This window comes from Phasianus colchicus, chromosome Z, assembly GCF_987193195.1.
Source record: "Phasianus colchicus chromosome Z, bPhaCol1.hap1.1, whole genome shotgun sequence".
NCBI lineage: Eukaryota > Metazoa > Chordata > Aves > Galliformes > Phasianidae > Phasianus > Phasianus colchicus.
In genome coordinates this window covers 14345605-14367380 of record NC_143476.1, presented here as the reverse complement: position 1 = coordinate 14367380, position 21776 = coordinate 14345605, and the positions used below count along the sequence as shown (strand labels likewise).

The 21776-nt window shown below is 49.5% G+C and overlaps 1 protein-coding gene across 1 annotated transcript; it reads right to left on the bottom strand.

Moving 5' to 3' along the window:
* Positions 1-346: 346 nt before the first annotated feature.
* LOC149912628 (rho GTPase-activating protein 32-like) lies at positions 347-10444 on the bottom strand. The gene is made up of 16 exons (XM_090130885.1): positions 10176-10444; positions 9541-9627; positions 9120-9197; positions 8346-8468; positions 8087-8164; positions 7687-7768; positions 7064-7207; positions 6684-6786; positions 6456-6588; positions 6208-6290; positions 5740-5847; positions 5242-5387; positions 4550-4754; positions 4229-4374; positions 3813-4040; positions 347-360 (listed from the first exon to the last, which is right to left on the bottom strand). The coding sequence occupies exons 3-16, from the start codon at positions 9171-9173 to the stop codon at positions 347-349; spliced, it is 1647 nt and encodes a 548-aa protein (XP_089987011.1). The 5' UTR covers positions 9174-9197; positions 9541-9627; positions 10176-10444.
* Positions 10445-21776: the final 11332 nt, after the last annotated feature.

The following is a 21776-nucleotide window of genomic DNA, read 5'->3' as shown; positions in this document are numbered from 1 at the left end:
TCTTTTTACTAATACTAATACTAATAAAGTCTTTCTACTTTTTCAAACTGTTTCTAAGGGCAAATTACAAAACACATCGTGCTGTACTGCTTCAGAGCAATCCCACATTTGATAGCCAGTGCAGAAACAACATTCCATCCTACAGCATTAGCTAGTTCAGAGGTACCAGGCGTGTATCTGGATGTGGCTGTTGTGCATAACTGGGGCTGAGGGATCAGAAGTGACAGCTCCACTCTTGGAGACCACAGAACTAAAATGGAAAGATAAAATAGTTGCAGGGCAATTGTTCTCTGTGCCTGAAGCAGGGACCGATTTATGGGGGAGAGATTTAACAGTTAAATGAGTATTACTGCTGTAAGTCTGTGAAACAGATATCAGGGGTCAATGAATGTGTTAACAGCTGTGATGAAGAAGAAATGAATCCAAAGGTGTGGGCAGGGGAAGGAAATCGGGGTGGACTCACAATTTTCCCTTACAAAGAACTGCCCAAGGAGGGAGTGGAGCTGTGAAACAGCAACAATATCCCATAGCCTTAGAAGGGAGAGTGGGTCTAAAAGCTGTAACACAGACAGTGCTTAAGGATGGTCTTCTGGAACCTTGTCTGTGGCCTTATAACACCCCAATCCTGTCGGCACGGAAGGCAGACGGCACGTATCGGCTGGTGCAAGATGTAAGGAAATGACTGAACCCGTTCTCAAAAGACAGCCTGTGGTTCCTAACCCCTATACCCTAATGAGTCAGATCCCACACGGACAGCAGTGGTTTGGTGTGAGAGACCTCACAGATGCTTTCCGGACAGCCTTTGGACTCAGAGAGAAATGGCTGCGTTTGTATGAGGACACATTGTAATCCTATCGTGATTCGTGATGATACTGTAGATACTGGAACTCGTGCTAATCCTTGTCTTTGCAGCATTTGAAGCAAGCAGATGGTGCTGCTGTCATGCAGAAAGCTCCCTTCCAACCACTCAGCAAGCATTTGGATGAGACAGCTTCCTGCTGGGGAGCCCTCCGACATCACTGCTGCCTCCTCCAGAACCATACCTGCAGATGCTTCAGAGCTCTTCAGCATGGACTTCCTTCCTCCCATCAGCAGCTGCTCCTGCACTGACCTTCATTCACACTGGGATACCATCTGCTTCCAGCAGGAGCTGACCTGCTTGAACCTCATGAGGTTCAGCACAGCCAAGTGCAAGGTTTGGCATTTGGGCCGGAGGAATCCCAGGCATTCTTTTGTCATCATGGTGGTTTCCAATAGACCCCAACAATGAGACATCAGGTCGCCGTGTGGGCTCCTGGGTGACACTGCCATTTCCCAGCCATTGCAGCCTAGGGGCAAATAAAGTAAAATACTTCAGAAAGATCTCACACTGATTGCATATTTTACTGTTCTTTTACACAAAACAGAAGGGGAGGGCAGCAGATGCATGCAGCTGCATCAACACCCAGGCTGCTAAAGGAATGGAAAGACAGAAACATCAAATATCAATGCCTTATTCTAATGCAAGGAGGGAAGCTTCTATCAATGTTACTTTTTATCATTTAAAATAAGCAGTTGGCACTCTTAAAGGAAAATCCTAGGCCCCAGGTTCTGGCAGTGTGGCAATCTGGACTCAGCTGTGACTGATCCAAACAGTCTGTTCCAGATTTTAACATCCCTTCTATGCATTCACAAGTTTTCTCTCTTGACTTCCCCTTACAGCCGTTAGATGCCAGCAAAACATCCCACAAACACTCCTTACCTCTGTGCACACAGGCACCCATCCAACCAGAGCCATCAGTCATTCCCAGCCATGCGCTCTTCCTCCAATCATGGTCAGCATCACACGGCCGTCACGCAGCTCACTTGACTCAGTTTTTCTCTTCTTTCTGGAGGTGTCCTTGCTTCTCAGCCTTACCTTCTCGTGATGTTTATCTCGCTCTGCAGCTCCTGCTCTGAATAGGCTTTCTTGTATTCCCGCATGACAGGCACAAAATGCAGCCACAGCCCCTGCCACCAAGGTCAGCTCTTCAGCACACGTTACCTGAGGAGCACTTGGCAACTCCTGCAACCTGAGCAGTGCCAGGAAGACTGTTTCACTTCTGCTTCTCCTGGCTCAGAAATTCATTTTCCTACCTAGAAAATGGAAAAAGAAAAGAAAGAAAAAAAAATCCTGACATAAAGCAGACACAGTTGATACTATGGAATTCTGGAAGGCAAGGGATTTGCCCTCTATGATGAGAAGTTGAGTGCAAAGAACTAAGAAGAGCCATGAGCAGGTTGTGAACTTGTGGGTAAAATTAGGAAGTGCAGCAGTGCAGGGCTTCTGGAGGTGAGGGTCTGCTACAGCCGCCTGGAAAGAGAGCCTGTTGGTGGGAGCTGCTTACTGCAGCCAGCAGAAGCATCGCACTCACTGACTCTCATCCTGATGGGGGATTCCAGTCAGTCTGGGAAATCAGCATGGCTGGCTGCAAGCAATCTGACAGACTCCTGGAGTGCAGTGAGAATCACTCTGTGGTGCAGGCATTGGGCACAACAAGCAGAAGGGAAGCATTGCTGGACATGGTGCACACCAGGGGTTACAACAGGAGGCGGTCAGGGCTGCAGTGACCATGCCCTCCTTGAGTTGGTGATCTCAAGGAATGCGGGCCTGGCAGGAAGCAAAGGCAGGAGCCTGAACTTCAGGAGAGCCAGCTGCAGGCTGTTCCAGGAATTCTTGGACGAGATCCTCTGGACAACTGTTTGCAGGGGCAAAGGGATGGCAAAGAGCTGGTCACTTTCTCAGAAAAAAACTTGCTCAGGTTGCAGGCTGAGCTGCAGGAGAGGAAGGGGAGGAGGTGCCAGCACGGCTCTGCACGATGCTATGCCACACTGGGCAGCTTGATCATGGCTCAGCAGTGGGATCAGACGAGGAGAAGGGGAGAAGGAAATCAAGGATGGGAGGGAGCCATCAGACACAGCCGGTGAGTGTCTGTGAAGTCTTGCAGACCCAGAGATTCCCAGGTTGTTTCTGCTTTTGCAGCATCTTTGTGCTGCAGGGTGAGCAAAAGGTTCTGCTGCTTGATTCTTCTGCAGGAGCCGCCTAAAAGGGAAATGGCCACTGAGCTGCAGACCAAGCAGTACTGCCTGACGTTGGCCAGGGGGAGCTTCTCCTGCCGCAGTGTGCTGATGACAGGTCTGGAGATGATCTGCAGGGCCAGTTCGTAGATGGGAGCCAGGAAAGGACATGATGGGAGGAGGGAGGTGTTAAGGAGCGGGCAAGGCATGAAAATGCATCAGAAAGCCCTGAAAATCATCACAAAGCCACAGCCAGGAAGCTTGGGAGTATCATGAGCAGCATCCAGGATGCGAGAGATTATTTGCTACCATGCCAAATGGTAGCAGAGCTCCCCCTGCAGACATCCCAAAGCCAGACAAAACAGGAACAAACCCGGAGCTGTGCTGCACGCACCCCACAGCCACAGCATTGCAAGCTGGGGTGCCTTGCTGTGTGCTGCATTCATCCCAGTCCGTGTGAATGAAGACTCTGGAGGCAGTCAAGGCGTTGATTGAGCACGAGTGTGCTTTTATTATTGTATAAAAGACAGGAGGGTGGGAGAGGTCCACGGTGACTTAGGGACTCATCCTGTCTTGTCATGGAGAGAGTGGCTCAGAGCTCTCAGTGCTGCTGTCTGGTGCCTGGGACTGGAGGCCTGATTGACAGTCCCCCTGCAAGAGGCTCTGCTCCTCCTCACTGACACTGACCTGCTCCTGCATGGAGGTGCTGCTGTCGGGGCACTCACACTGCTCTTGGGATGGGCTGCACTGCAGAGACACTGGGTGACAGACCACACTTGTGACTGTGGTGTCTGGCAGGCCCAGGTTAGCATTTTCAGCAGAGCCAGGTGTAATGATAGCATGAACTTCGATGAGCTCCTTCTCTCCATCACTGTTGTCGTGTGTAAGGCTGCTTTTGGAACTGCAGCGATTCGTGCTTCCTATGAGCTCTCCACTGATGGAAGCAGAGAGAGCATCATTGCTACTTGCCCTGGATCTTATGGCTTGGCAAGGGCTCGATTCACCTAGAAAGGATACACAGGGGTTAGTGTCAAACTTTCACAAGCTGAATTACGACAGTGGTTCTTGATCAGGGGTGAACTGAAGATGCTAGGCAGGGGCTGGAATGCCAGAAGGAGATAGAAGTGCAGAGCAAGCTTGAATTCTATGTTCCTGAATAGCAGGGATTTGGAAGCTGCATTTGCACCCTTACCTGCCAGGACTACCACTGCTGTTTCAGAGGGCTGCCTGGCATTGCGCTGCAGTTGGCGTTTGCTGCCAGAGGATGGCTTCCTGAGGCTGAAGCAGCAACACCAACTGCTAGCTGGTGATTCCTCATTCTTGCTGGGTGGATTTTGCCTGGAGAGAGAAAACAGCCAATGCTGTGAGTCGTGCGTGGTTCAGGGTGAGGGAAGAGCTGCACTGAGCTCTTGGCAGCAGTTGCTTGTTCCTAGCACTGCCTGGTTTCTGCAGGAAAACACAAAAACCCACCCAAACAATGATGCTAGGTGCTGGAAAAGAAAGTCCTCTTTACCTTTCAGATGGAAAGTCGATGACTGTGTGGAATTTGCCCTGCCCAGCTGCAGGGCTTTCTTCCACTTCAATGTCCTGGCAGCTCTCTGTCACAGGGGGAGAGCTGCTGTGGCCTCGCCTCTGTGCCTGTGCCTCCTCCAGGCTGAGCAGCTTTGTGGCAGCAGAAGAGACCCCCACAGACTTGGGCCCTGGGAGAGAATTGTGCCCTGTCAGGGAAAACCACAGGTAAGAGCGAGGATCAGAAAGCAGTAGCACAGCCACCACAGTTCTGGGGGAGGTGCTGTATTTTTCTCAGGCTTGCTTATCCGTGCCACTGGAAGAAGAGGAGCCCAACATAACCATGTGGGCAGAGGTGTGTTTATGGCAAAGGACACGGTCATCATTAAGAGCAGCTTACTGTATCAAAACAGGCAAGGAAAAACCCAAGGAAATGGGGGCAGGGAACTGAGAAAGCTTCGCTGCCACATTTGCATCAAGCTTTTCCTGCCTGCAAACATAATAATTACGGTTTCCTCCTTGTGAAGTTTGGGCTTGGACATTCTCAGCATCCAGCAACAGGATGCCATACCCTAATGGAAGCCCAGAGGTCTGCTGTCCCCTTGATGGTAAAAGAGTATCTCAAAGGTCCTGGAGAAGGCCTGCATTTGATCAAGGTGTCAGGTCAAGATCAAGCTAATGGAGGAAGACACTCACCTGCTGCATCTGCAATGTCTGCTCCGGATTTGGAGCAGAAGAGGACGTCTGTGTGGTTGATGAGAAATTCCACCACATCCGACTGCGTCTGCAGCTCCATGCAGGCAGCTCTTCCGCTGGCGCAGGCAGACTCGTTCTGCTGTGATCTGTAGAAAAGGCAGATTTTAGAAGTCATTTCTCCAAGACCGTTTCCCCGAGTCTGAATTGTTGCAGCCAAAAGCTGTCAGCTGAGGCTCTGGAGACTTCCGCAGTGGGCAATCAGTGATGCCACTGCAGAAATTCCCCTGGATGATCAAGGACACGTCAGTCCCATCTAAAGAACAGAGCACAACTGTCACCTAGACATTGTGCCTGTGGGGATGGAGAACAGCCCAGGCTCCTGCTCTTCTGTCAGCCACAGATTTTACAGGAGAAGAGCACATTTGATGGAGAAAAAGAGAGGACTGCTTTTCTTAACTGGAGAACAGAGGAAGTGTTGAAACAGAACCAGAAGTTTACCTTAAGAGGTTTGGAGCCCACACAATGGCTAGGTTCTTGGCATGCATGTTTGTTATACTGGAGCTCCCAGCCAGACACGCCAAGTGTCTCATCAGGAACTCCAGTGTCCTGGAAAACAAGAGAGGCAAACGTTCAGCACCAACGAGCATGCCGTGCTGCAATTCAGAAAGCAAACCTCCATTCATGCTACTTCTTGTGATTGCTACTGTCACCGAAGATGAAGTAGATCCAACCTGACTGAGTGCCACGCTGCAGCACCAAGCCCCAGCACAGCACAGCCGCAGCCATCAGCTGCACCAAGCGTGCCCCCGTGCCCAAGAACTGACCCCATAAAGTAAGCCCATGGAGCCTTCAACCCTTCAGCATACACAGGCATCGTGTTGCCGGCGTGAGACACAGCCTGGAACCGCATCGTTGCCCTCTGCAATGCAGCAGGGCTGAGCTCAGCAGGCTGAGGGCAGCACTGACCTGTAGTGAGGAGCGGGCAGCTGCTGGATGACGTCCTGCATTCTGAGCAGCCGCTCCTCCTCTGTAGCAGCACCAACAGCATCCTGGAGTAGTGCAGAAAGGGAGCGAGACACCAATCAGGCTAGTACACCACTGCGAGTAAACCTCGTGGGGCTGACAGCAAAAGGGCCTCCGAGCTGGGGCACTGCTGCAGCCATCTGCCAAGAGGCCCAGGAAGAGGGAAATGAAAGACGTGGCCTTGTGCTTACCGAGAACTTGCCGTACAGCTGGTGGGTGAGCAGAGGGTTCGGGAGCTCCCTGAAGTACATCTTGCAGAGGGAGCTCACGCTGTGAATGTCACGGACGGTGAGCTCAGGAATCTGCTCCGACTCAAATTCCTGCCTGGAGAGAGGGACGCAAACCCGGTTGAGCGAGAGGAAGGCAAGCCCAAAGCCACACCAGATGCACTCAGGCTGTGTCAGTCGCAGCACTCTTACCGCAGTCTCTGGATGTTGGACGCGACGCCGGACAGGCGGTATATCCCCTGCACCACGCCGTGCTGCTCAATGAACTCAGCGCAGCTCTGGAGGACCTGGGGGACTGAAGAACACGTGCCAGCCGTCAGTGGAGCTCCTGATTCAAGTCCTGCTGCAGGCTGTGCTTCACATCCGATCCACTAAGCCCAGCCAGGCTTGGCTGAAGCAAATACAGATGTGCTTGTCTCTTAGGAGCATCCGCCTCACTTTATCCTTCAGCCATCAACTCCCATTACACGCGCCTCCACTGCTATCAGTCTGCCCCCTGCTAGATATGAGCTCCCTTTCATCTTCTTTAGACGCCCAGCAGAGGAAGATCTCAGGAATGGGCAGCTCCTTACCATCACGACCGGAGTGGAGAAGATGCTCTCCCAGGTCACCGCCAAACACCCTTTCCTTCTCCACCTCCCGCTCGGTCGGTTTCTTTGGGCGGGCCTTCACCAAGGAACGAAGGAAGGTGAGGATCTTGCTGCGTTTCTTGGGCACTGCACAACAAAAGGAAGAAACCAGGTCATTTCAGGTCTGGCTCCGTTGGACGAGGCCGAGCACAGCACATTCTACAGAGCACGTCAGAACGGGAAGAACATTACCAACCAGTACATACAAAAAGGGATTTTCCCCATCTCTGGAGGAGCACAAGGCCAGGCTGGATGGGGCCCTGGGCAGCCTGATCTAGTCTCACATTAAATGTGGGGGCTGGGAGACCACCCTGAGGCGGGAGGGTTGGAGCATGATGATCCCTGAGGTCCCTTCCATCCCAAGCCATTCCATGAGTATTCTATAGTTTTGCCAAGTCCAATCATAAACACAGGAGGATTGGGCCAAATCTCTGCCCCATGGTGTGCATGAAGGATCATCAACCCAGAGGACAATGTGGCATGGATAAAGGAGGTACTAAACATGGAACACACCCCAAAAAAGACTTCATTTTGCTTCCCCACACCATCAAATGTAACATCCATACCTGGCTTTGGCACTGAGTTGATGAGTGCCTCAGGAATGTTCTTATTAATGAGTTCCACACACTCCCCTGGGAAAAATCCAACCTGTAACAAGAAGAAAAGAGAGGCCAACTATTGCATGCAGCACTTCTCAGATCTGAACTGTTAAACCAAAAGCCACATAACATTTCCCTCGGAACGTGCTTGCCTGACGTTCCATAAGACTATCCAGCAGAAAATGGCCATAGTTCACAGCATAAAGGTAATAATTTTTCAACATTTGCAGCCAAAGGCAAGGTCCTCTGATACCGACACAGGGAAACTGTTTATGTCCATTAGGCATCCTGAGCAGGCAGAGCAGCTCTAAGCTGATATTCCTGCCTTTACTGAAGTTGCACTCTCCAGTCTGAAGCTTGTGCCTACCTGGAAGCCGAGCTTGCCTCTCCACCAGGGGGTCAGCTCCTTTGGTGGCATGTCGATGACACACACGATGTCTCCCACCTGCAAGAGATTGCAGCGTCAATCCCAGCTTCAGCACAGCTGGGAGGAAAGCACAGCTCAAATGACTGCATTCTTCTGCACTGCCAAACATCGCCGAGCATGAGAGCACTTGCACCAGTGCAGCTCTGAAGGCATTTGCCACTGTAAAATTGAACAACAAGGAACGCCTTGAACTGCTTACCTCAAAGGAGAGTTCATCCGCTGCCTGGGCAACGTATCTCTTAATAGCATGGGCAGCAGCAATAGCTGGAACATTCACGGGTGCCACCTCATGGTCCAGCAGGGGCTTCCCCTTGTTCTCAGTCTGAAACAGAGAGCACAGGCCACGGTGAGGAGCTGGGAACCAACAAGGAGGACTTCAAGGTGAGGAGCACATGTGCAGAGAAAGCTGCAGGAAATGCACTCGGTCCTTATCGTGGGCACTTCAGAAGGAACTGCAAGTCTAATAACGGCTGTTTCTCTCCCTGGTGTGCAGCAGGCACACGCCAGGCAATGCAAAGATGCATCTCTCCCCACCCAGACTAATCAGCAATGGCACTGACGCAGACAGGTGGCCTTGTCCATTTTGCCCCCTCCTTTCCTGCGCTCTTTGTGCAGGAAGGCTGGCTGTTTAAGATGCTAGGAGACCGTGAAGAGGGAAACCAAAGCTACGGCTGCAGTTACAAGGTGCAAACAGTGCCATTGCCAGCACCAAGCAGCTCTCTTGAGCAGTCCAACCAACAGCGAGGCCAAACAGAGCAGAGAATGATTGTTGTTTCTGCAGCCATTTCAAGGGAAAAGTCAGTAGAGGACAAACACAACAGCCGAGATGGCTCTGGTAGTTTTATAAACTTGCCACACTTGCACTGCTGTCTTGCCACAGAGGAGCTCTCTTGGAAAGCAGGAGAGCACATCTACGGCTCACTCTGCTGGCTGCAGTCAGGGAACAAAGACCAATCAGAGCTTCATACTCTACCTCTGTCCATGCCAGGTCAGGCCCACAGCTGATCTCGCTGCACGCCACAGCCATCAGCGTAGGTGTGACAAGCTGGAACTGAAAAGAAACACACTTTTATGTTCTCTGTTCACACCTCTGCTGTGCTCCCTACAGCTGTCGGGCACACTCACACAGCCCAAGCACGCCTGCTGGTGTCCCTGGTGATGCTGTGCAGCTCTGCACAAGCTGGGGCTGGGACTCTTTGCCTAAGGGATTGCTTTCCATAAAACCAGCTGGTCACAGCACCACAGACAGCATCCTTCTGAGGGCTGAGCTGCAGAGCACGTGGAGAAAACCCACACGTGACCAGCGTCCCATCAAAGCTGGATGAGGCTGTGTTACTAAACACGGGGCGTCACGGGCTGCTAAAGCATGTGGGGGGACAAAGCATGGCAGGTACCTGGCAAGAGATCAGAACGAGGGAGAGAAATCTCTCGAATCCGCAGCCGTTCCTTGTCACTTTGCTCTGATCTTCCACGAGCAAAAGCTGCAGCAGGGAAGCAGGCAGAGGGTGGAGAGAGGAGAGAGAAAGAGCAGGTCAGTTTGCTTCCACGGTTTAGCAAAGACTACAAGGGAAAAACCAAAATCTGCCGTCCCTCAACTTAAAAACTTAAGTTTTCAACTTAAAACCATTTCCCCTTGTCCTGCAGTTATCTACCCTTTCAAAGAGTTGATTCCCCTTCTCTTTTTAGGCTCCCTTTAGGTACTGCAGGCTGCCATGAGGTCACCCCACAGCCTCCATTTCTCCAGGCTGAACAAGCCCAGCTCCCTCAGCCTGTCTTTGCAGGGGAGGTGCTCCTGTCCCCTGATCATCTCTGTGGCTCGCCTCTGGACCCTCTCCAGCAGCTCCCTGTCTTTCTGGACACTGTAGTGCAGCTGGGGCCTCACAAGAGCAGAGCAGGGGGGGACGATCACCTCCCTGTCCCTCATGGCCACCCCTCTGCTGATGGAGATAATGTGATCCTATGAGCTCCGCCAGCCAGCAGTTCTCAGCACTCACTGTCCCCCCGTCTCTCCCACACTGTCTCAGCTTACCTACAAGGTGCTGCACAGGACGGTGTGAAGACAAAGGGACGCAGTCGGTGCACAAGTGCAACAAGCGAGCTGCTCAGTCAGAGCTCCAGCGCTCCAATGAAGGGGCGCAGCACGCACTGCTCCTCCCCTCATTCTAGCCCTTATGACATCACTGAGGGCCACCAGGCTGCTCCACCACGACAGACAGGGTGGGGAGGCAAGACCAGTCACAAGGGCAGAAGATTCCAACAGCCCAGCCCAACGTTCTGGAATCAGGGGCTGCTTGGAATTCTACCCCAGCCAAATCCTGGAGAAGCTGGCACGGGGTCGTCATGACCAAAGCGCAGGACCTGGCGCTTGCTCTTGTTGAGCCTCGCACAACTGGCCTCAGTGCATCCCTCTGGAGGGCCTTCCTGCCCTCAGCCAGATGGACGCTTCCTCCCAGCAGCGTACCTTGCAGTGCTGGGCCCATGTCAAATCCACACTAGAGTGGGTTTTGTTACATTCAAGGGCATGTTGCAGCACCCATCTATTTCACCTGGAAGGAAATAAAGCAGGAGATGGGAGAAACATAGAACTGCTGCCAGACTGCTTTATCACCTTCTTACACCACTTTGCCTTGCCTCATCCCCTACCCCAACTCCTGGATGATGCCCACGGGCTGATAGTTGGATCTCAAGTCCATAGGACTCCTTTCACAGGGCTCCATCAAAAAGGCTGTCACACTTGTTCCGTACACTCACACTGACCCAGCAGTGGTATCACAGTCACTTAACACACACACAACAACCAAACCCCGAGCATACACATCCCTTCCTGCGTGACTGCAGCCCACAGCTCCCCTTCACACCTCCGTGGATCTCTGGTGTTTTACACTGATGCAGCCTCGCTGCAGCTCCGTGGCTGTCACACAAGGCCTGCAGGACCTCTTTCTCTGCAAACCCCGTCTGCAGGCATTGGTTCACGAGGTTCACCTCCTGCCCTCCTGAGCAAAAACAAGCACTAAGAACAGGAGCAAAGCACACTGGACTCGACCTGGCTGGATCCCCAACCCTCAGTCCTGTCAGTCGTACCCTGGTGTGGAGACTCATCCCCAAAGCCTGGCTGGACATCAGCACAGGCATCCTTCTTCAAACGCCCCATCCAAGCAGCAAGGGATCAAAGCGTTGGCACAGCTGAAACAGAAATGCTGTGTGAGTTTCCTGTTAGCACTGAGCAGGAACAAATCTACCGCTGAGCAGGAGCATGTGAGACAAGCAGCAGAAGACACCCAACCTGCAGAACCAGCTCGTTTGGGGTCGGTCCAGATGTTTGTCTGCTCCCTTCCCTGGCCCAGGCCAAGCTTGTGAGCTGCTCCTCCTTTGTGCAGGGGGAAATGGTGCAGATGCCATGTGGTGGCTATGCACAGCATGCCTTTCACTTGCTTTTCCTCCCTCCATCTGCCATTAGTAAACAGCATCTCCAGCCTCCAGAGATCACTGAGTCCAACCCCTGCACAACAGTGAAAAAAAAGATGATAAGGGGTACTTAAAGCACAGCATCTGTAATCAGATCAGACTCCTGCACTGTGAAGACTTCCATGAGTATTCCTGCAGAGTGCATCACTTAGTCTCTCTTTAGCCTTGTGTTCCTGGTTTTCCTGTAAGAGCTTGTCTAAACACTGCCTGTAATCGTGGTTATGCTAGAAGCATTTGGATTTCTTGATCCTTAGATGATTTCAATAACAAATGCAGATGTTTTTTTGTTAGGGACAGCTTTCAATTTCTCAACTGAAATTTCAATATTGCATTAGGTGTTGACAACCACGGGGCTGCAGTACAGAGAATTACAGGAAGATTCATTTCTCCACCTCCATGCTCCTAGACATTTATGATTACAGTGATGTAGTTATATACAAAGTTGCAAGATACCAAAGCTAGAATAACCTCTTGGTGCAGCAGGATGTCTGGAGCCCAAGTGCAGAGTCTCAGTGTTGCAAAGCCTTGAAGAGGTGCACCGTATGTGCTGGGGCTGATGACACAGACACTGGAGCAAGGCCAGTGTGATGTTAGAAACTTGACCAGCAGCTGATCTGGTGTAAGCCATTTCTGGACACAAACGGGATCTGGTCGACTTAGGACATGACCTTTGGGCTGGAGAGCAACTCCCCGAGGAATCACACAGCCACTGCAGACCGTTGGCAAGAACCCCATACCAAAACAGCTCATCTGCAATCAGTTTTTAATCTGTGCAGCAGTGATTGGAACAGGCGCACGCTCTCTGCAATTGCAGGAATGTTCACAAGTGGAATGTACATCACCTGTGTGCTCCAGCTCTTCTGTGTGCATGCTAGGAGCAGTGATCCCCCTGCACCCAGGGCTGCAATAAAGTCCTGTTGGGTTTCTAACCTGCCAACCAGCAGCCCAGGCTGCCCAGAGCCACATCCAGCCTGGCCTTGGATGCCTGCAGGGATGGGGCATCCACAGCCTCCCTGGGCAACCTGTTCCAGTGCCTCACCACCCTCTGGCTGAAAAACTTCCTCCTCACATCCAACCTAAACCTCAACACCCCCGGTCTCAGTTTAAAGCCATTCCCCATGTGTCCCATCACTATCCACCCTCCAAAACAAAACACCTCGGCTGTTCAACACTGAAAGAGCAAAATAACCCACAGCTCTTACTTCCACTGTATGCATTTAATTCCAAACTTACGGTCACAGGTTAATTACTCATGTGATCCTTCCTGACAGAAGAACTACTCGTAGTGATGTGTAGGAGTAAGGAACAGTTTGGAAAGGTCATGGACATATTAGAACTTGCAGCATTTATCTTAATAGATGCCTACATTGCACAGCATTTTGTAAAACACACGTTACAAGTACTGTGCATTGGATTACACTATATCAAACTCTAAGTAACAATACAGGTTGATTTTAAATCTACACTTACATGTTTTCTTCCAACTCCTTGATAAAGTTCTTTACTACCTTCAGTTTTATAGCCAAAGCAGTGTTTGAGCTGGTAATGTACTCTTGAACAGCACTGTTGCCTTTAACATTTGTATGTTTAGATCTGAAAAGAGAATTTGGTCATTATTTCATGATGAGAGAATCTTATATGACAAAACAGAATTACAAAAATCTGACAATACTGTAAAATGCCAGCGTAAGAATGTGGCTTTGATTTTTTTTCTTTTTTTTTCCTCTTTTTTCTTTTCTTTTTTCTTTTTCTTTTTTTTTTTTTTTTTTTTTTTTTTTTAAATGGTGAGTGTACCATTAATTCAAGACAAGAATTTTGTTTGTAAGTCGATCTCTATAACTGTTCTTGGCATCATTCTGTAGGATGAACTAGATACATGGAATTTGGCACTGGCTCCCCAGGGCAGTGGTTTGGCACTGAGCTGACAAAGGCCAAAGAGCATTTGCACAATGCTCTCAGACACAGGGCTTGACCCATAGGAGGTCCGGTGTGGAACCAGGAGGTGGAATACATGATCCTCGAGGTCCCTTCCAAATAAAGATATTCCATGATCCTCTAATACTTATATTCCCAAGTCCTGTACGCAGTGCTCAGATGCTTAATTGAAAGGTTCCATGAAACAGTGAGGTATCTATGTCCCTTTACCACTCAGTTATTCAATTTGCCACATGGATCTTTCATCCAGTCACATTAAAAAAACACTCAAAGTATTTCCTTCAGTCTTCCATTCTGATAGAGCTTTCTGGAGCAAATAAAGAGTTGCAACTCAGAATGTCCACACCTCCCTTCCTGCACCCTGCATACTTTTTTCATTGCACTGTGATTACGTACCATTCTATTGTCACCCTCATTCTGTCATTACATTCATTCTTTCAGTACATAAAGGGAGCCTACAAAGAGGAGGGGAATCAACTCTTTGAAAGGGTGAGTGACAGCAGGACAAGGGGAAATGGTTTTAAGCTGAGGGAAGGGAGATATAGGTTGGATGTCAGGGGGAAATTCTTTACGGAGAGAGTGGTGAGGTACTGGAACAGGCTGCCCAGGGAGGTTGTGGATGCCCCGTCCCTGGAGGTGTTCAAAGCCAGATTGGATGGGGCCCTGGGCAGTCTGGTCTAGCATTAGGTGGAATGGTGGTGGCCCTGCATGTGGCAGGGGGGTTGGAGATTCATGATCCTTGAGGTCCCTTCCAACCCTGGCAATTCTGTGATTCTGTGATTCTGTGATTATCTAGGCAGTTTACTGCCATTAAATTTTCCAGCAACAGATGCCCACATGTACAATTCCAGTCTGAAGTGTGTTCCACGTGATGACAACTGGGAATGTCTTTCTCTCACCATTAGAACCATTGCACCTCTGACTAAACACATAGCTAATCACCACTGAAAACCTAGGTGCAATTTCTGCAGTGCACAGACCAACTGCGTGTTGATTAACATTCAGAGAGATTGTGCAGGTGTCCTTTTAGGAACTGGCCTACAGTATGCTAAGAGGGATGGATGTGGGGACATTAGGATAACGTGCCCTCTGCCTGTTAAGACAGCCCCAGCAGAGCAGGTCAGCAGGCTGAAGAGCTGCGTGGGTCACCAGGGCTCAGAGACTTCACTCGGCCATCGGAAAGTTGAGGGCCTTCAGCCCAAGCTGCCCTTTTCCATGCAGGCAAGGAGGCCAAGAGAAGGTGGATCGGCACGGTTCTGGTGCAGACAGGGGCTGCAGTGTGAGCAGGCCTACACAGACAAGGCTGTGCCCACACAGAGTGACAGCAGCTTTCGCTGTGAGCAGATTCCCAGGGGGCCTGAGCCATGGCAGTTCTTGATGGCAGCATGTTCCAATCAGCCCTGGAAGTCTTCTCTGGACGTCTGTCGCATTCTGGAATCCACACTGAGGACGCAGTCGCTGTGTCAGAGCAGCTGGCAGAGTCACGGGGAACCGTGACGTAGTTGGCCCAGGGAGCAACAACAAGGCCTGCACTGCTCAGCCAGCCCAGGCCAAAGGGGAGCACGAGAGAGAGCAGAGGAGAGAGGGGGGGAAAGAGGGCCAGGAAGGAAAGGCCTGTGCCTGAATGGACGTGTAGCAGCAGCTGCTGACAGCAAACTCGGTGATGGCAGGGGCACAGCAGAGCAGTGCAATGCTGGCAGCTTCCTGTGTCTTTCACACAGGCACTGCAGACATGGCCAGCACTGGGAGATCAGCAGAACTGCTGCACACCTCTGCCAGCCCAGGCCAGAGGAGTGCAGAACAGTGAGCTGCTGCTGAGGGGAGAGAGGATGGCCTGAGAGCTGACCTGAGAGGCAGGGCTGGCTGTGTTACAGCAGCCTCTGTGTCCTCCTCCTGTGTCTGTGAGGGCCAGAGGGCCAGAAGAGAACATGCCCAGACAACGAAGCCCTGCTGTCCTCTGCTGCTCAGCTGGAGAGATGTTCCGCCTTCCTGAAGGACGCTGATCCAAAGGGAAGGAATCAAAGGAAGTCCAGGCTGGCTGTCCTTGTGGGCATCAGCTGCTGGCAGCTGCCTCTGTGCTGCCATGGGCAGGGCACAGCACACACAGTGTTTGCAGTTCCCTGTGTGACACTGGCCCTGGTGACCTGACAGCCATAGGGAGACAATAGAAAGAGCTGCCTCCCTCTGCCAGATGAGGCAAAGGTGAGAATCCCAGAATCACAGCATGGCCCGGGTTGGAAAGGAGCTCAAGGTTCATGAATCTCCAACCCTTGGCTCTCCAAGGGTGCACAGGGGGCTTTGTTCTCCCTGTGGTGCAGCTTCAGTGCCAACTCACAGCTGAGCTGGTTGGCCTTGTCCCAATGGACTTTCAGAGCAGATGAGAACAAGTCTTGGTTGACGGCTTTCTTCTGCTTCTGGAACTGCACAGGCAGGTTGTGTGTTGTCATACTTTATGCCAGAGTGCCAAACTGAAGCAGTTTCTGCAACCTCTTTTTTTCATACTTGTCACTCTTTGCTGAGACCTTAACTTAGTCATTTTTAATGCGCTCTCATCTAAACTACTGTGTCCTCCAGTGTCAGTGTTGTATGAATCAGGACTGTGGGATTTCATCAGTGAAAGGATTCTGCTCTAATGACTGTCATTCTAAAGCTGATATTGTTTCTACCGCATCAGGCTTGCATGAAGCATCTTTGATCAACAGAGAAATCAGAAAAATGGCTTTTCCTATTGCAGTTTCCTTTTAACTAGTGATGAAAGCTGTCAGTTTATTTTTTGCTCCAGAAATCCTGGGATGCAACCAGGTTAGATAAGAAGTGACACTGAGTGCACAGTAAAGGAACATAGATGAGATAGCATCACACAGCTCTGGAAAAGATGTTCCAGCTCTGTGTCTACCTACACCTTCAGGAGATGAAAAGTACTGGCTTACTGAGGTGCCCTGGGTTGCAGGTTCTGTTAATCTCCATTTTTGGAAGAGCTGCTTGCAATAAATACCTTGTAAGGTGAATGAGCTTGATAGAAGTAGGGTGTGAAAGAGATGGATTTGCTGTTTCCCCGAAGGTGCAGGAGTATTGCTGTGCCTACAGTCAGTAAACAAGGCAGAAATCACTGTGTTCCTCAGAATGAAAAAGAATAAAAATCTTTTTGGGAGTGACAGCACGCCTGAATGAAGCACAAATCTAAACATTTAAAATAAGGGCTAGTGTCAAAGGGACTTGCAGTATTTCTCGTGAAGAAATATTTGATGCTTCTTTATGAAAGTCATCATAACAAAAGTGTACTGATGTCTTTGCTGAGGATTTCCTTGGTTCCAGCCTGAAGGTGTGCACAGGCATGAGCAGGCAGTGCTGAGCTGCAGGTGAGTGACTGTGTCCCACAGCAGGAAACCCGTGGGTGTCTTCAGGGGTTTGAAATGGGCAGAGCTGTAAAACCTGCAGGCTTTCACTGAAATTGTCCTCTGCTTTATTTTGTAATCTTAGTTTCACCAATGCTTTCCAATATAATTTTCGTATGAATGCAGATACATGGGATAGGATTTAAAGTTTTTATGGTGCTGCTGTATAATTTTCTGTAGTCATCATAAGCCAATAAAAAAAAAATAAATGGTAATCAGGCAATCTATTAACAACCTGTGGCACGTGTCAAAACAATGAAGTTCCTTGCAGGAAGACAATATTGCTATACAATAATGTGGCTATCCAAAACTGTTAGTTATACTTGATGAGCTGGAGATAAACCTGAAATGCGGGACTTTGATCTTAGCCAAGAATAATAAACCTTATTATCATTCTTAAATTGGCAGCTGCTATCAAAAGCCTGTGTCTTATTTCCCTTTTAGTAACACTGGCTAAATCAGAGAAAGTGATAAAAGAATTTCATGATTGCAGCTTAGGGATTCTTTCCCACTTGAACAGAAGTAATCTATGTCCAAAAATGTCTGTAAATACTTTTTCTATATTATTTTGCCAGAAGTATTGATATTTGAGATGAATGGCAAAACCATTTTGCGTACATAGATAAGCAATGCAAATTTCCTGGATTGTTTTAGAGAAAAAAGCTCTGGTTATCAGATGGTTTCCATGCAGAAATAAGATTTACAGAAAAATTCTCATTATTATTATTCATGCATGAATAAGTTCAAAAAAGAGATGTGGGGGATGTTGTTTCAATTCCAGGTAATTGTAGGAAGGACTGTCAGGATGGAAAGGCTGGTGTCTGCCATGGGCAAAGAAACACTTCTGGTTTTCATGTTCCCTTTCTCTTTGAGTGCAAGAGGCCACGAGGAGAGTGTGCCCTAAACTTGGACCCTTTTTGACCATTGCAGCTGAGATGGAGAAATGACCCACCTTCTAGAAGGACATCAGGACAAAGAGATATAATGAAAATAAGTCCAGGCTGGCTGTCCTTGTGGGCATCAGCTGCTGGCATCTGCATTGCTGCTGCCATTAGCATGGCACAGCAGGTAAAAGATTGCTTTTCCTTGTGTGACACAGGAGCTCTTGACTTGAAAGCTAGAGGGATGCAATAGAAAGAGCTGCAAACTCTGCCAGACATGGCAAAGGTGAGTGGGATGTTGTTTCAATTTAGTGCTGATGTCAGGAGGGACTGTAAGGATGGAAAGTCTGGTGTTTGCCATGGGCAGGGAAACACATCTGGTTTTCATCTTCTCTTTGTGTGCCAGAAAAAGAAGAGAGTGTGCCCTAACATTGGACCCCTCCTGCCCTCTTCTGCTGAGATGGTGAAATGTTCCAGCTTCTAGAAGGACATCAGGACAAAGATATGTAATGAAAATAAGTCCAGGCTGGCTGTCCTTGTGGACATCAGCTGCTGGCATCTGCATTGCTGCTGCCATGAGCATGGCAAAGCAGGTAAAAGATTGCTTTTCCTTGTGTGACACAGGAGCTCTTGACTTGACAGCTAGAGGGATGTAATAGAAAGAGCTGCAACCTCTGCCAGACATGGCAAAGGTGAGTGGGATGTTTTTTAAATTAGTGCTGATGTCAGGAAGGACTGTAAGGATGGAAAGGCTGGTGTTTGCCATGGGCAGGGAAACACATCTGGTTTTCATCTTCTCTTTGTGTGCCAGAAAAAGAAGAGAGTGTGCCCTAACATTGGACCCCTCCTGCCCTCTTCTGCTGAGATGGTGAAATGTTCCAGCTTCTAGAAGGACATCAGGACAAAGATATGTAATGAAAATAAGTCCAGGCTGGCTGTCCTTGTGGACATCAGCTGCTGGCATCTGCATTGCTGCTGCCATGAGCATGGCAAAGCAGGTAAAAGATTGCTTTTCCTTGTGTGACACAGGAGCTCTTGACTTGACAGCTAGAGGGATGTAATAGAAAGAGCTGCAACCTCTGCCAGACATGGCAAAGGTGAGTGGGATGTTTTTTAAATTAGTGCTGATGTCAGGAAGGACTGTAAGGATGGAAAGGCTGGTGTTTGCCATGGGCAGGGAAACACATCTGGTTTTCATCTTCTCTTTGTGTGCCAGAAAAAGAAGAGAGTGTGCCCTAACATTGGACCCCTCCTGCCCTCTTCTGCTGAGATGGTGAAATGTTCCAGCTTGTAGAAGGACATCAGGACAAAGATATGTAATGAAAATAAGTCCAGGCTGGCTGTCCTTGTGGACATCAGCTGCTGGCATCTGCATTGCTGCTGCCATGAGCATGGCAAAGCAGGTAAAAGATTGCTTTTCCTTGTGTGACACAGGAGCTCTTGTCTTGAAAGCTAGAGAAATGCAACAGAAAGTGCTGCAACCTCTTCCAGACATGGCAAACTTGAGTGGGATGTTGTTTCAGTTGCTGCTGATGGCAGGAAGGACTGTAAGGATGGAAAGGCTGGTGTTTGCCATGGGCAGGGAAACACATCTGGTTTTCATCTTCTCTTTGTTTTCCAGAAAAAGAGCAGAGTGTGCCTGCAACTTGGACCCCTCCTGCCCTCTGCTGCTCATAGGGAGAAATGTCCAAGCTTCTAGAAGGACATCAGGACAAAGATATGTAATGAAAATAAGACCAGGCTGGCTGTCCTTGTGGGCATCAGCTGCTGGCATCTGCATTGCTGCTGCCATTAGCATGGCACAGCAGGTAAAAGATTGCTTTTCCTTGTGTGACACAGGAGCTCTTGACTTGAAAGCTAGAGGGATGCAATAGAAAGAGCTGCAACCTCTGCCAGACATGGCAAAGGTGAGTGGGATGTTTTTTAAATTAGTGCTGATGTCAGGAAGGACTGTAAGGATGGAAAGGGTGGTGTTTGCCATGGGCAGGGAAACACATCTGGTTTTCATCTTCTCTTTGTGTGCCAGAAAAAGAGGAGTGTGTGCCCTCACCTTGGACCCCTCCTGCCCTCTTCTGCTGAGATGGAGAAATGTTCCAGCTTGTAGAAGGACATCAGGACAAAGATATGTAATGAAAATAAGTCCAGGCTGGCTGTCCTTGTGGGCATCTGCTGCTGGCATCTGCATTGCTGCTGCCATGAGCATGGCAAAGCAGGTAAAAGATTGCTTTTCCTTGTGTGACAGAAGAGCTCTTGACTTGAAAGCTAGAGAAATGCAACAGAAAGAGCTGCAACCTCTGCCAGACATGGCTAACTTGAGTGGGATGTTGTTTCAGTTGCTGCTGATGGCAGGAAGGACTGTAAGGATGGAAATGCTGGTGTTTGCCATGGGCAGGGAAACACATTTGGTTTTCATCTTCTCTTTGTTTTCCAGAAAAAGAGGAGAGTGTGCCCTCACCTTGGACCCCTCCTGCCCTCTTCTGCTCATAGGGAGAAATGTCCAAGCTTCTAGAAGGACATCAGGACAAAGATATGTAATGAAAATAAGTCCAGGCTGGCTGTCCTTGTGGGCATCAGCTGCTGACATCTGCATTGGTGTTGCCTTGAGCATGGCACAGCAGGTAAAAGATTGCTTTACCTTGTGTGACCCAGGTTCTGTTGACTTGAAAGTAAGAGGGATGCAATAGAAAGAGGTGCAACCTCTGCCAGACATGGCAAAGGTGAGTGGGATGTTGTTTCAATTAGTGCTGATGTCAGGAAGGACTGTAAGGATGGAAAGGCTTGTGTTTGCCATGGGCAGGGAAACACATCTGGTTTTCATCTTCTCTTTGTCTTTGTGTGCCAGAAAATGAGGAGAGTGTGCCTTTACCTTGGACCCCTCCTGCTCTCTTCTGCTGAGATGGAGTAATGTTCCAGCTTGTAGAAGGACATCAGGACAACGATATGTAATGAAAATAAGTCCAGGCTGGCTGTCCTTGTGGGCATCAGCTGCTGGCATCTGCATTGGTGTTGCCTTGAGCATGGCACAGCAGGTAAAAGATTGCTTTTCCTTGTGTGACACAGGTTCTGTTGACTTGAAAGCAAGAGGGATGCAATAGAAAGAGATGCAACCCATGCCAGACATGGCAAAGGTGAGTTGGATGTTGTTTCTGTTACTGCTGATGGCAGGAAGGACTGTAAGGAGGGAAAGTCTAGTGTTTTCCCTGGGCAGGGAAACATATCTGGTTTTCATCTTCTCTTTGTGTGCCAGAAAAAGGGGAGTGTGTGACTGCAACTTGGAACCCTCCTGCCCTCTTCTGCTGAGATGGAGAAATGTTCCAGCTTTTAGAAGGACATCAGGACAAAGATATGTAATGAAAATATGTCCAGGCTGGCTGTCCTTGTGGGCATCAGCTGCTGGCGTCTGCATTGCTGCTGCCATGAGCATGGCACAGCAGGTAAAAGATTGCTTTTCCTTGAGTGACACAGGCTCTGTTGACTTGAAAGCTAGAGGGATGTAATAGAAAGAGCTGAAACCCCTGCCAGACATGGCAAACTAGAGTGGGATGTTTTTCAGTTGCTGCTGATGTCAGGAAGGACTGTAAGGATGGAAAGGCTGGTGTTTGCCATGGGCAGGGAAACACATCTGGTTTTCATTTTCTCTTTCTCTTTGAGTGCCAGATAAGCAGGGGAGAGTGTGCCCTCACCTTCGAGCTCTCCTGCCCTCTGCTGCTCAGAGGGAGATATGTCCCAGTTTCTAGAAGGACTTCAGGACAAAGCTATGTAATGAAAATAAGTCCAGCCTGGCTGTCCCTGTGGGCAGCAGCTGCTGGCATCTGCATTGCTCTTTCCATGAGCATGGCACAGCAGGTATAAGATTGTTTTTCCTTGTTTGAAACAGGCTCTGTTGACTTGAAAGCAAGACGGGTGCAATAGAAAGAGCTGAAAGCTCTGCCAGACATGGCAAAAGTGTGTGGG